The sequence below is a fragment of the Amblyomma americanum genome, chromosome 9, assembly GCF_052857255.1.
Source record: "Amblyomma americanum isolate KBUSLIRL-KWMA chromosome 9, ASM5285725v1, whole genome shotgun sequence".
Classification (NCBI taxonomy): Eukaryota; Metazoa; Arthropoda; class Arachnida; order Ixodida; family Ixodidae; genus Amblyomma; species Amblyomma americanum.
Genome location: NC_135505.1, coordinates 28,984,045 through 28,999,294, shown reverse-complemented (window position 1 = coordinate 28,999,294; position 15,250 = coordinate 28,984,045). Strand labels below are relative to the sequence as shown.

Sequence of the window (15,250 nt, the reverse complement as noted above, 5' to 3'; positions counted from 1 at the left end):
TTTGTGTGCGGTAGTCTACGGTGACGCTAGTGTAAGTGTGCAGAGCCACCGCGAAGGCGCCCTCTGTGCATTCTTCCACCCCCCCCCCCCCCTGCTTCTGTCGACCGCGCCTGGAAATTTTCTGCTCGGAAGAGCGCGTGGGCGCTCTCGTTGCCGGGAAGGGAGGTGTGACCAGGGGTCCAAACAGTGAGCAAGGTGGGGATAAAGTCCCTTCATGAGCTTTTCTACAAAACGCGAAGTACCGACAACGTTTGCGGCGCCGCCTACGCACACTATTGAACAGCACCCACTTCCGGTTGGGAACTGGTTCCGTTTCGCTATCTTCTTACTAAGTCAAAAACTAAACACTTTGACAGATTTGCCGTTCTAGGTTGCGTTTGAAGAGTTATAATAAACTGCACATCTTCAACCAAAATCTTAACTTTAACCCAACGTTTCGAAGCCGACTAGGCTCCTTCATCAGGGGTGACTGAGGGCAGTAGCTAGCGTCTTCTCGAGCTCATGCCTCGAACGGAGCCCGCAATTTTGAATTAAACCAGTGACATTTGTAACCGCTAGTCTCATAGCGTCTGTGCCGGACGGGTCGGCATATGAGATGTTTTGGTCAGAGGAATATTTTCGCAAGAGTGCCCTGACTCTGGCGGACCTAGGGCCGGCGTGGAGCTGTGGATGCATATTCCTCGGGACTGGCACGAATCTGACCTTAGCATAGAGTGGGGGCGGGTTGGCGTGGTACTTCTGCTGCAAAGGAGTGGTGTGCACCGGGTAGTTTAGGCGGCGAAGAACGGTGCGGCCTATTCTCGTAACGCGGAGACGTTTGAGCTGTCTGGACCTTTGTGCTTCCATCAACTCTTCTGCCGTGTTGTGTAGGTACAGCTGGAGCAAGCGGTGCATCGAGGTGTACGGGGGAAGTGAGAGGGCTGTTTTGAGCGTTGATAGCAGGAGAACGTTCAGCCGATTCACCTTGCTTCGACTGAATCTTTGATAAGGCTGATAAAGGGCGTGGAACGTAACACGGCTGAGTAGCAAAGCCTGCACGATTCGCATGGTGTCACATTCTTTGAGCCCCTTAGGTCTGTTGTGGATGCGGCGGATCAAGAGTGCCACCTGCGCAAATTGCCCCTAGAGCCGCTGTACATTGCAGGTAGCTCGGCCGTTAGGTTGTAGGCACAGACCCAGCGCCCTCAGCCTGTCTACTCTAAGGACGAGAGTGCATGCTTTCGAGGTGGAGGTCGACATCGGAGTCGACTACTTTGGTTCTCGAACGCGCGCGGATAGCGAGCAGTCCCAGCTTCTCAGGTGTGCATGTAAGTGCGCTCTGAGTCGCACGTTTTGCGTCACCTCTATGACTTCTTGAAGGCGATATTTGATGTGGCCGTCCGAACCTGTTGTCATTCATATCGTGATGTCGTCGGTGTAAAGGGAATCAGGAATTCTACAGAGCAGTGGGGGAGGGCCAGCCATCGCAACGTTGAATAACGCGGGCGACAGCACCGAGCCCTGTGGGGTGTTCCGACGACCTTTGAGGCGGATTGGTTCTAAGCGCTCGTCCCCTACGCCAAGGGTAGCAGTTAGATCTCGGAGGAGCGCCCTGACACAGTCGTAAGTGCGCTGGCCACAGTGTGACCTCGATAGGGCCGCCAAGATGGCATGATGCAACACGTTGTCGAACAACCCCTTGACGTTTAAGGTCAGCACAGTACGGGCCTAGGTCGTACCGGAATGGTATATCACTTCCTCTTTTAGCTGAAGGTCATGTCTTGGGTCGAGATATGCGGCCGGAAGCCGAACGTGATGCCAAGGAAGAAGGCGTTCATTTCTAAATGTGGGTGGAGCCGGTTGAGCACAATGTGTTTCATAAATTTTCGAACGTACGACGTAAGGGAGATAGAACGAAGGTTCTGGAGGGCCAGCGGCTTGCGTCGGTTAGGAATTAGGTTAATGTCAGCGCGGCGCCATTCTTGTTCGGAGTATGTCGGTCCTCTACGCTTATTATAATAATATTTCAGCTTGGTTACTGAGCCATCGTCAAGGTTCTGGAGCATCTTGTAAGTTACGTGTCCGCCCCAGGTGTTTTGTTCCTTGTCAGGTTCGCCAGCACTGTTCGGACCTCAGACTATCAATCTCGCCGTCCAGGGGAGTGTGTTCGCTACTAAAGGGCGGTCTGGATACTGCGGCTTGGAACCCTTCAGTATTAAGCGATCCTCCAGGCCATGCAGCAGTGCGGTGGTGTCATTTGCTTTGTTATGTCTGAGCTTGGCGACCGCTGTGGAAGTCCCCTGTCTGGTATTGGGCGGGTAAAGAAGGCAGCGGAGGAGCGACCACGTTTCTCTCGTAATGAGTGTTCCCTGTAGCCTGGTGCAGAGTCTGTGTCGGTTGCAACACGACTGCTCCTCCGCGTTGTCCTCTGCTGCCATAGTGAGTTTAGCTATGCGTTGGCGTAGCTTGCGATTGTGTCGTTGCCTCCGCCACCTTCTGACAAGCACTTCTAGAGCCTCCCACAGATAGAGGAGGTGTCGGTCGATCTCAAAATCCTTTTCCGTGGTCTTAACTAGAAAAGTGACCTTCTTTATCTACGCTCGCAGCTGTACCACCCGTTTGGCCAGAGAGTGTCGTTCGCCGTCTTTCAGAGCTAATCTGTGTGGACGGAAGGCGTCCCAGACGGTGGTGCAGCCTACGGTCAGAAGCACGGCCCATTGTCACTTGTATCCCCGTCTCAAAGATAAAACGATCGCTGCCCATATTCTCTTCCAGATTGGACCCGGGCACGAGTGTTCCTTACGAACTAGCGTCAGGTGCTAGCTAGTGTCCTGGTTCACGCTGCTGCGAGGCTGGATGCTCGGGATCATCCAGAAGAGTAAGTTTGTGCGGGCGATGGCCAAGACCGGCCTAAAGCACTTAGGATTTTCGGTCATGCATCCCCACTAAAGGTGACACGCGTTGAAAACACCATAACGAGGAACGAGTTCTGACATGGCTTGGCCAGCTTGACCTGGGCGTCTTGAAAGAGCTCTTCAAATACGTTCATCTTCCGCTTTTTGCAACGACTGTACACATTCAACACGAAGATACTTCCCTGCCCTCGTTACCAAGGCAGGAGGTCGAGCAAGACGCGTGGGATCTGTGAGTGTTGTGTAATTGAGTGGTCGATCGCTGTCATACCCCTGGTTACTAGAGCAGATACGTGGAGTGTTTTGTAGCCACATATTCCAGCATTTATGTTTTTTGGATTAAAGGGCAGGGCTTTATTTCTGAGGAGTTATTACGCCGCTCTCGATGCACCGCTGATGTATTTGAAAAATCATACATCTTGCGTGTGTAAGGCTAATTCAGCGGGAGACCTGGATGAAAACACAAGCGTGGTATCATTGACATACATACATACATACATACATACATACATACATACATACATACATACATACATACATACATACATACATACATACATACATACATACATACATACATACATACATACATACATACATACGTAACGTACGTGGTACCGGGATCACTATTAATTCGACCATTGTCGAAAATGTTAACCAAAGGAGAACCAGAGATGCTTCTTGATGACTACCTAAATAGCATAGACAACACATACCGTGCTACTAACATGCGCAGATCCCTTTCTGTGACATAGGTGTTCTTCAATTAAATCGAATGCGGTACCAGGAATGACAAGTAATTTTGAGGAGGAGAAGTGCATAATCAATGGAATAGACGACATTGGCCATGTGCACAAAATCACATACGGCAAATGAAGTTTCAATTAGCATTAATACGCAAATAAAAATAATCTGAGTTGTACTAATCACAACCTGCAGTATAAAGCTTGACTGCACGATACACCTTGAGCAGAAATAAAAGTCAGTACAGAATTTTATCTGAGTCTGTCATTAAGGTGGTCAATTTCGAGAATCCTGAGAACATTATCTAGCAAGTCGAGGTTCTTTTTGATGCACTTATGCTTCCTAACTTTTATTAGGAGGGCATGTCGCTTATCTCGACGGACAAAACGAACTGCACTGTTTTTCTGTTCAGAGGTTTGCTTGTTACCCGCGTGGAAAATACCAATATCTGAGTCATTGATTCGATCACAAACATCGCCGATTTCCTTCAAGATGTCAACAGTACCCTTGATCGATTTCCAGACCTTTATTTCAATGTTATCGAGGGTCCATATTTAATTATTTAAATCTACACCGCAGATTTCCCACGTATAAGGTATCACATGAGGGATAGCGGTGATGCATTAAAAGAAAAAAAATCACTTATTACTTATTGTTGTTCAAGGTACTCTACTTTCAGCGTGAGACGCTTTTTGTCCGCTATCTGGCTTTCACTGAACTGAAATTAAGCACTTCACAGTTATATTGCCTAAGCGCTTTTACCGCAATGGTGATTTTTTTAGCGTCGTCACAACTGCCACACAAAATATAGCACTATCTGTTAGGGAATGTAATTCAGCTCTCATTTCTCGCTTGATCTCTTCGAGGGCCTTCGCAGTTTTCTATGTAAGAGTCAGAAAAGTTCTAAACATAAAATGCATCGAGGTTCAAAAACTACGGAAAGGAAGTTTGGCAGCACTGGACGGCTAAATTACAAATTTAAGCAGTAGTCTATGTTACCGCTAAACAAATACGAAAATTAGTGCACCGCTTAGCATGGCTATGTGCGGAGTATTGTGGTGTATCACTTAGTCATGTTAACGGTGTACTAATTTTCGTATTTTTTTTAGCGGTAACATAGACTACTGCGGAATATTGCGGTGTAGCTGCCTCCTCCCATCCTCATAATCGCCCATCGTGATCCTCTTTTTTCTCCTCTTCCTGTTCTCTGGTGCAGAGTAGCAGGTCAGATATTTATTTTTCAGGCCAACCTCTCTGCCTTTCCAGTCAATAAACTCTCTCTCTCTATTTCTGGTGTAGGACTAGTTATAGGGAGAGCACTTAAGGTTCCTAAAGGCAATTTACCGAAAGACTTTTACCTTGAAGACTTTCTGCCTAAAGGCTTTTAGCCAAAAGGCATTTAACATGAAGGCATTAACCGCAGAGTTTTACCATGAGGCATTTACTCTGTAGCGGCGCTGGCATCGCCAGCGGCGCTGATGAAGATCTGGCGCGCGCAACACAGAACGATTTCGGCAACCGGCCTGGTCAGCTGGAAGAAGACGAAGGATTGGCTAAGTATTGGGCTGCTAATCCTGTTTTTCTTTTCCTCTTGACCATTTGCGCCTTTTGTCTTATGTAGATAATGCACGCGGTGAGGTTATAAATCTGAGGTAATGTCTACGCAGTCTCCTGGCCAGGGGAACTCCTCCATGTCGGCATCCCTATCACCTCATGAGATGCTTCTGGAAGCTTTTCAACGCTCCGGCGTCCGCAGCATTCTTGTGGCGCTGGTGCTAAAGGATGGTGCTGCTGTCCAAATTAATAATCCAGGGCCTGTTCGAGCTGCTCTCCAGCCGGCCACTTTCCTTTATGAGGCAATCACTGAGGTATGGCAGTTTGGACGTGGCGGGATTCTGTGCCGTTCGCCAGACCTGTCGTGCGTAAAGGATCTTCTAAACTGCTTATCTTTGGGTCTCTTTCCGCAAACAGTTTCGTTCTGTCTCATCTGGCCTGCACAAAATGTTTGGTTCGCGGTGTGGACTCTTGCTTGTCTCCAGTTAAAACACTCGACCTTCTTTCTGCAGTGGGGGTCTGCAGTGTATCGCTGTAGCCGGGAGGTGAACAATGTGCGGGTGCCAACGGTTATTGCCACTTTTGCGGGTACTGACTGCCCTTCAGAAATAAAAGCATGGCCCTTAATCTTCCGTGTAGATCCCCTTTCGTCTAAGCCACTGCAGTGCAGCAATTGCTGGCGATATGGCCATAGTTCTCATCGCCGCAAGTCCACCTTGCGGTGTTGCAAATGCGGGAATGACCAATCCATTGAATTTACGTTCTGATCAAAACGAGTAGTGTTGCTTTTCTGGTTCATCTCACGTTGAAAATACGATGAATTGTCCTTCTCGGGATCATGAATTGCAAATTCTACACATAACAGACCGTGAACGCTTTTCGCGGTGCGAGGCAGTATCAGAAATTAAAGAAAGAGTTCACGGCTATGCAGGTGTGTCAGCCCGTTCAGGAGTGACACTAGATTCGTCTGTTTCTCAGGCAATAGTGACTGCTGTGGAAGCCTCTATGGCTAAGATGGTTGACAGGATAAGGTCCACTGTCACAGAGTGCATATCTAATGCTCTTGCAACGCAGATTACTCAGACCATGAAGATTTGAACTACTTCTGGCATGTCAGTCATGCCTTCGTTAATGACCTAACATTCCTTGCCTGCGCTGTCTCAACCCCAGGAACAAGTTACTGCTGTTTCTCCACTTCCTCAGTTCACTAATTCAGATCATTTTCAAATTATTCATGATGCAGACATGGTGGATTCAGATACGCGAATCCTTAAACGCAGTATATCTACCACGTCTAATCCTCCTTCCCCACAACCTCAGCCGAAATAAAAGAAGCAGAGAGTTGCCTATAAACCAAAAGAAACTATTTTGAGGCAGGCAGCTGCTGCTGCCTGGATTTCTCAACCATAGGTGTGTTAAGAGTTCTCCGGTTGAACTGCTGGTCACTTCTTCTATCTTCAACAGGCTTACTGTACCTTATATCCCAGCATATTCAATGGATATATTTATTTTACAAGAAACCGGGATTACCTCTGAAAAGCATTTCCATCTGCAAAATTTTTCATTTCGACAGGATCGACAGTCAAGAGGAGGAGGCTTACTCATACTAGATTATTCTAAAATTTGTCACAGGGCTAAGATTACTCTTCAGTCCTCTACTATAGACTGTGAGTTATTGGCGTTAGAATTTGAAATTTCAGTGTGGTATCCCTTCTCATTGGCAAATGCCTGCTTTCCTTGTGGTGCGCAGAATAGCAGGCTTCTTAATTAAAAGAAGTCAGTTCTTTTGGCCGGCGACTTTGATTCTCATCATGGGTCTTGGGGCTTTAAGACAGATTTCTGTGGTAAGCGCCTTTGGGATTCTGATAACAACCTTCCGTGCATGAATTTGGTTTCGGCCACATTTCTCCGCGCACAAATCCAATACGTGTTAGATTTAACTTTCACCAGCCCTTGTGTTCCTGCTCTCAATTGGTCGATGGCGGATTGTGGAATATCTAGCGATCACATGCCTATCGTTTTTGAGGTTATTTGCCACCTAACTCCGGCGTGCTCTCAGTTGAGGTCATATATAAACTATGACCAGTTTCAGTCCACTTGGCGCTCCACTCTTTCTTGAGCGGTCAATTCTGCTGAAGAGCATACAGCAAAAGACTGCTTGGCAATTGAGGTATGCTGAAACAAATCCCAAGGTTTGGTACGTAAATCAAGAGGGAACACTTCAGCTAGATGGTGGAATGCATATTGTTCGCGGGATTACGGACGCAGAAAGGCTGCATGGAAGAAGCTCCTACACAATCAGTGCCCGAAAAATTCGCATGATTATAAGCTCATTGCGGTTACTTTTAAACGCACAATCTCACAAGGGAACGAAAATTATGAATCCGAGCATTTGGATTTGCTAACAAAATCAGGAAACCATCGCGCACTTTTCGGATTTTAAGATCGCGAAAACGATTCTGGTTTCAGAAAATTCTCCATGTGTTTTGACTACGCAAGAAGCTATGGAAACAATTGAGGCAATTGCCAAATGAATATATAAGCGTTCCTCGTCTGTGCTTCTTTTGCGCTCCCCGTTTGTGGCGTCAGTAGAGCAGAGTCAGCATTTCCCACTATTACCCTTCCCGAGAGTGTTGAGGTTACCAACTGCTGCCCCTGGCCCTGATAGGGTAACATAAAAAATTTAAGGATCTTCTTAAGGAATCCCGTACCTCCTTATTGCAGCTGGTTAATTTTGCCATCAAACATGCATGGATTGCTCCTGAGTGGAAAATCGCGAAAGTGGTCCCTTTAGCTAAGAACAATGGAGGCAGCTATTCTCTGGATAATATTAGACTCATTTTATTGACATCGAACGTGTTTAAGTTGATTGAAAGGGACATACTTCTGCGCGATTAGGAGTTTGTGGACCGCAATAATATCCTTAGTCTCTGTCAAATTGGTTTCCGTCACAAACGTTCTATATGGAATGCTCACACCGACCTTGAGAGTCATATTCTTCTTGCGCGGCACCAAAAGATGCGTGTTGCGTTGGTGACATTAGATGCAGCCAAAGCTTATGACAGCGTCGAACACTATATATTGTTGCAAAGAATGCATACTCTGCAGTTTCTGAACTACTTACTTCCGTAGATATCTGCATTCCTGGAAAACAGACAGTTTTCTTGTATGCTAAATGGTTTAAATTCTGAAAGATATAAACAATACAGATGTGTTCTGCAAGGGGCAGTCCTGTCGCCGGTGCTCTTTAAATTCAAATGAGCTCTATTCCCAGCTATCAACACATTCGCACGTACGTCTATGCGGATGCCATTGCATTTTTCACTGCTGCAGCTGACATTCAATCTCTTTATGTGCACCTGCAATCATACCTGAATTTGCCTGAAAGTTGGTTGTCTGACTTACGTCTCACCTTGAATGTGAACAAGTGTTCTGTACTTGTTTTTCAAATGAAATATCCTGTGCATCTGTCTCTCTTTTACCCGCGACAAAATATTTCTCAAGTTAAGTCATTAAAATATCTTGGTGCCATTTATGATGACTGCCTCACATGGCGCTCTCACAATGACCATGTTGCAGCGAAAGTTGCATCTGTTGTGGGCATGTTGCGCAGGTTAAGTAATCCCCGGTCTGGAATGCGGAGAGATGCACTTTTTTCTGGTTTATGTTCTGTATGTCAGACAAAATTTAGGATTTGCATCTGTGCTCTCTTCTGGTACAGCTGCTTACAAAATTCATCCGCTCGTTCTTTTGGAGCAGGAAGCGCTTCGGTTGTGCCTTGGCCTCCCCAAATTTTTGGCCAATAACTTGCTTTGTCTTGAAGCCCGTATTCCTCCCTTATTATCTCGACTTCAATTCCTAACTGTTCAGACGTACCTAAAGATATATGAATCAGATTTACACCGCTTCTTGTCTGTTTTTGGGGCCAGCCGACTTTTTTTTTGGAGCCCACTGGCTTAGACTTCATACCCCGCAGGTAGCAATGGTAGAAAATTTCCTTGATCCTTTAAATGTTCTTTTGTATAACATCCTTCCGACAAAAACGGTGGGGCCTCTGCATAAAATGTCTATGATAGCATTTCCCAAAAAACGCTAAGCATTCACCACCCCGCATTTTAAATGTATTTTTAAAAGAGCATTTATAAAGCCTACATATTAGCCTAACGATAGCTACTGACGCCTCCAAATGTAATGAAAAGGCAGAGGTGGGAATATATTACCCGCTTCTAGATTGGTCTTTTTCTGTGTGGCATCCCGACTAACCCCAATTTTACAAGCGGAGTTTCTGGCGGTGGTGCTTGCTCTTCGTAAACTAGAGCCACTTTCGCTTCAGTGGATGTCATTACAGACGCTCTTTCTTTGTGTTCGTCCTTTGCTTCGGCTGTGGATTCTCCAATCTTGAATACCTTCCATTCATTAGTGCCTCTGCGTTTGAGCCTTGTTCACATTATATGAGTGTCAGGTCATAGCAGCGTGACAGCCAATGAAGTTGCGGACTGCCTGGCAAAGGTGTCCCTCAATGGCCCCGTGCTACCTATCGTTCCGGCTACAGCGTACATCACAGCAGAGAGGTTTCGAAGACAGATTTTGCTAATGACAACCGGATCTCTTTTAAGATCTGATGATTACCTGCACCTGAGGTATTCATGGAGCAGGAAGTCATGCAAGTCATGGCATCTTGAGGTATCTCTATCAAGGCTCCGCTGCCGGATCCTACCCTTAAACTTTTATTTGCACAGGTCTGGGTTGGCGCTTAATCCCGTCTGCGTATTTTGTGGTGAGCACGAAACCATAGACCATTTTTTTGTTGTTTTTTCGCTGCTACACTCTGAGGAGAAGACGACAATTTTAGAGAAGCCACTACAACAGCTTCGCCTTTGTTTGAGCAGCCCAGTCATATTGTTGTTTGGAGCCACCATACTTTGGTCCAGCCACAAGTCTGTTTTTACGGCCGTCAAAAATCTTTTAATGGAATCAAATCGACTACCTTGGTAACTTTTTTCAATGTTGTTTATAATCTTGCAATTATCATTATCATTTAACCACTCGGCTACAAACATCAGTGTCGATCTCCTGCGTGCGTTATCAAATCCAAATTCTTTATTTATTCATGAAAACACAATAAAAGTGTGTCCAGGATTGTTTGGACACCTAGCTGTAAGGTTGGTATCGGTTCAGAAAATGAAACTGTGTAGTGCACACACTTTGTCATATCCACAATAAAAACTTGGAACAGCGGATAGAGGGATATATACATGATAGAAATGACAAAAGGAAAGCATAACAAGGAACAGTTACTTCAATTCAAAAATATTGTGCATGCAAAATTACAATAATAAATGAGATGCGAACAGCAGATTGATGTCTTTTAACAAGTTTAATGAATTCGCTGAAAGAATTTTTTGCTGTAAGTGCAAACTTTTGAGCGTATTTTATTTCTTGTAGAAGAGTATTCCATATGTTAACACCAAATAAAGAGAGCCGTCGTTCTCCATAAATGTTGTGCGTGGGCGGTAGATTAAAGTTGACTAATGCTACATTTCTGGTAGTACGCGATGATGTATAGAAGAGGGACATATGGAAGGGGTGGTTGTTTCTTGTGATAGTGTTTACGACAGGTGCTGTTTTTAGGAGGCGTTGTGAATCGAAGGGTAATATCTGTAGGTCGTAGAATAATGGGTTGCTATATTGATCCTTCGTATAATGTGTTATATTCGTAATGATCGTTCCTGCAATTTTTTGATTTTCTGGAGATAACTATTGTAGGTCCATCCCCATGGTTCCAGACTGTATGAGAGATTACTGGGGATAAGAAAGAAATATAAAATAAGTAATGTACTTGTGTCAAAAAAGTCACGCGCTTGAAGCATTTTATAGCACCCTGATGCAACCTTCGCCCCCACTGCTAATAAATGACCTTGCCAGTGCAGATGTTTATCAATTTAAAACAAGGAGAATATTCTAGAGGAGAGTAGTCAATACTAATGTTTACAAAGTTAACATCTATTGTTTTCTACTGGAGTGAAATATAGTATATATTGTTTTCCTGACATTTATAGTATGCTTGTTTGCTGAAAATCATTTAGAGACGTTTGCCTAATCTACGTTTGCTTTGCGATGTATTTCCTCCATGGTATTGCTGCAATTATTATAGCGGTGTCATCTGCATGCATCAGCGTTTCCCCGAATTTTAATGCGCATGACAGGTCGAAAACATATACAGAAAAAAGCATGAGTCCCAAATTAGGCCCTTGGGGCAAGCCTGAATGAATACTTTGTGCGATGCTGAGACATAATTCATGACAACTATCTGATAGTCCATTGAAGTAACTAGAAAACAAATCGAAAATACGTTCCATATAACCGTAGTGCTTTAGCTTGTACAAAAGGATGGAATGGTCGAGCGCATCGAAAGCCTTTTTTAAACCGAGGACTACAGCTACAAGTTTGTTGTCATTTAAAGCACTGTTTATACGGTGGGCTAAAGAGTGAACCGCTGATGGGGTTGGATGGTTTGGCCGAAAAGCATGGTGCTGTGGCCAAATTGTGCGGTATTTGTGTCTACAACTATTGATTCGATTCGCAGGATTTTTTTATAAAGTATATTAACGGCACTGAGCACGAATATTAGTCGATAACTAGAAGGGCTTGAGCGATCACCGTCCTTGTATTTTGGAACAACTCAGGCTCTTGTTAGACGTGTTGGGTACGTGGTGGTTGGAGGTGAGTAATTGAAGACGTGACATAAAATTGGACCCAGAATATCAACATTTTCTTGTAACATACGTAATGTAAATTCATCTATACCTCAAGCTATATCCAGAGTTGCTAATTTTTAGTATATCTGGTTATGTTCAATGTCATCCACACAAAAAGAGATTCAGGGTGTGCTTGGTAACAAAGAGTTTATATCTGTTACTTTAGGAGAGTTAACTGCTCGGCTAGTTGGTGTTGCATACTGAAAGAAAGATTTTGCGCCTAGCACACACCACACACAGAAAGAAGACGACACCACGGGCGCACACTTCAACTGTTTATTGAGGGTGAAGCACTCGACATATATAGGCCACGAAACAAAACACCGCGCATGTGTACAAGGTAACATGAAAAAAACACACTAGCTGATTCATCATCATCATCATCATCATCATCATCATCATCATCATCTTCATCATCATCATCATCAGCCTTACTACACCCACTGCAGGGCAAAGGCCTCTCCCATGTCTCTCCAATTAACCCTATCCTTTGCCAGCTGCATCCACCCTTTGCCTGCAAGCTTCTTAATCTCATCCGCCCACCTAACCTTCTGCCGCCCCCTGCTACGCTTACTTTCTCTTGGAACCCACTCCGTTGCCCTTAAAGACCAGCGGTTATCTTGCCTTCGCATTACATGCCCTGCCCAAGCCCATTTCTTTCTCTTGATTTCGACCAGGATGTCATTAACCCGTGTTTGTTCCCTCACCAACTCTGCCCGCTTCCGATCTCTTAACGTTACACCTATCATTTTTCTTTCCATGGCTCGCTGCGTTGTCCTTAACTTAAGCTGAACTCTTTTCGTTAGCCTCCACGTTTCTGCCCCGTAGGTGAGTACCGGTAAGATTATGCTGTTGTACACTTTCCTCTTGAGGGAAATTGGTAAACTGCCACTCATGATCTGCGAGAATTTGCCATATGCGCTCCACCCCATTCTTATCCTTCTAGTTATCTCCCTCTCATGATCCGGATCAGCTGTCACTACCTGCCCTAAGTAGACGTATTCCGGCACAATTTCTAGGCTCTCGCTGCCAATTGTGAACTGTTGTTCCCTTGCTTGGCTGTTGAACATTACTAGCTGATTGGGCGCGATAAAAACTTGCGCTCAGCCTCATAAAGAAAAACCGATGTATCACTAACACAGTTAGGGCCCGCTTTCTTGATGTAGAACGCTTCCAGAGTTTCTCGGGATGTCTGACACCTGCCTCTACCCAAAATCCTCGCCTCACGGAACCGTGGGAAGCAATCGGTGCAGGCTCTGCAGTGAACCACAAGTCGCTCACCTTCGTTATTTTTTATATCTAGTGCATGCTCCCTAAGCCGGTCATTGACACAACGCCCCGTCTGTCCAATATAGGATTTTCCGCAGGACAGAGGAATTTCATAAACCACATTTGTGGCACACTTCACGAAACGCTGGCCATGTTTCTTCTGGCAGCCAAGGTTTTGCCTATCGCAAGTAATGCGACGGCTTAACTGGGAAAGCTTTTGGGGAGCCGAGAATACCATCGGTACATTATACCGGTTAGCGACTTTTTCAAGCCGTGCGTGACCTTATGAATGTATGAGAATACTACAGGCCACTCTTTCTTCTTCGGTTCTACCCTGCTTACCCCAGCCTTCAACTTCTTCAAAAGCGTTTCAGCCACCGGGACCAATACCGACTCAGGGAAGCCAGCTGCAACGAGCCTGCTCAATTGGTTGCAAAAACTTGCCTGCATTTCATGCACACACGACTTCCGGAGCGATGACTCCAGGCAGAGGTTGGCGATGCCTCTTTTTACAAGTTTGGAGTGGGCCGAATTGTACGGCAGGAGCCCTTTCTTCGCACGAGGGGAGTAAGCCCACTTCGGCCCACTCCAAAGTTGTAAAAAGAGGCATCGCCAACCTCTGCCTGGAGTCATCGCTCCGGAAGTCGTGTGTGCATGAAATGCAGGCAAGTTTTTGCAACCAATTGAGCAGGCTCGTTGCAGCTGGCTTCCCTGAGTCGGTATTGGTCCGGGTGGCTGAAACGCTTTTGAAGAAGTTGAAGGCTGGGGTAAGCAGGGTAGAACCAAAGAAGAAAGAGTGGCCTGTAGTATTCCCATACATTCATAAGGTCACGCACGGCTTGAAAAAAGTCGCTAACCGGTATAATGTACCGATGGTATTCTCGGCTCCCCAAAAGCTTTCCCAGTTAAGCCGTCGCATTACTTGCGATAGGCAAAAGCTTGGCTGCCAGAAGAAACATGGCCAGCGTTTCGTGAAGTGTGCCACAAATGTGGTTTATGAAATTCCTCTGTCCTGCGGAAAATCCTATATTGGACAGACGGGGCGTTGTGTCAATGACCGGCTTAGGGAGCATGCACTAGATATAAAAAATAACGAAGGTGAGCGACTTGTGGTTCACTGCAGAGCCTGCACCGATTGCTTCCCACGGTTCCGTGAGGCGAGGATTTTGGGTAGAGGCAGGTGTCAGACATCCCGAGAAACTCTGGAAGCGTTCTACATCAAGAAAACGGGCCCTAACTGTGTTAGTGGTACATCGGTTTTTCTTTATGAGGCTGAGCGCAAGTTTTTATCGCGCCTAATCAGCTAGTGTGTTTTTTTCATGTTACCTTGTACACATGCGCGGTGTTTTGTTTCGTGGCCTATATAATTCGAGTGCTTCACCCTCAATAAACAGTTGAAGTGTGCGCCCGTGGTGTCGTCTTCTTTCTGTGTGTGGTCTGTGTTAGGCGCAAAATCTTTCTTTCAGTATATCTGTTACATTCGTTGGTATCTGAAGAAACTCCAACGGTAGTAAAATATGAATTAAAGCTATTTACAGCATTCTGACCAACCATCAGGAAACGTCTGCTTGTGTAACTTGCCTATAAAACTATTCACAATTTCCAAGAGCTTTTTTTGAGTTACCGAGCTCTGTTCCTATTAAACGTGTATAGTATTCTTTTTTTCTTGTACGCATAACTGCCCCGGAATTATTGTGTATCTTTTTGTACTGACCCATGTAGTAGCTGTTATCCTGATGCTGTTTCCATTTATGATACCAAAAGTTCTGCTGCAATACTTTTAAAATATGCTCCGTCATACATTGTGAGACGGGCACCTTATATGAAGGAACAGACGTCTTAGTTCTGCTGCTAGTTTTATCGCTAGTCAGGATATAAATTAGATTAGAGAATTCAATGGCGACATCATCGTGGTATATGGTACTAGTGTTGATTACCTGGATATTCGATTTCAGCAAAGCGTAGTCAATCCTCGAACTTTGGCGTGCTTTAATTTAGGTTTTATGAGTTTGCTGACAGTTACATAGGTGGGGA

At 45.3% G+C, this 15,250-nt stretch overlaps 1 protein-coding gene across 3 annotated transcripts in view; it reads left to right on the top strand.

Annotated features, from left to right (window-relative positions):
* The first annotated feature begins 5,130 nt into the window (after positions 1-5,130).
* The window catches only part of LOC144104126 (carbohydrate sulfotransferase 14-like), a 42,045-nt gene continuing 31,925 nt past the window's right edge, over positions 5,131-15,250 (top strand). Inside the window, exons 1-2 of one of the 3 annotated variants that reach the window (XM_077636952.1) lie at positions 5,133-5,192; positions 5,303-5,503. In XM_077636952.1, coding sequence (XP_077493078.1) covers positions 5,327-5,503 — 177 coding nt within the window. In that variant the 5' untranslated portion in view covers positions 5,133-5,192; positions 5,303-5,326. Of the gene's footprint in view, positions 5,193-5,302; positions 5,504-15,250 lie in introns of those variants that run through there. The other 2 variants (XM_077636954.1, XM_077636953.1) reach the window with 2 other exon arrangements.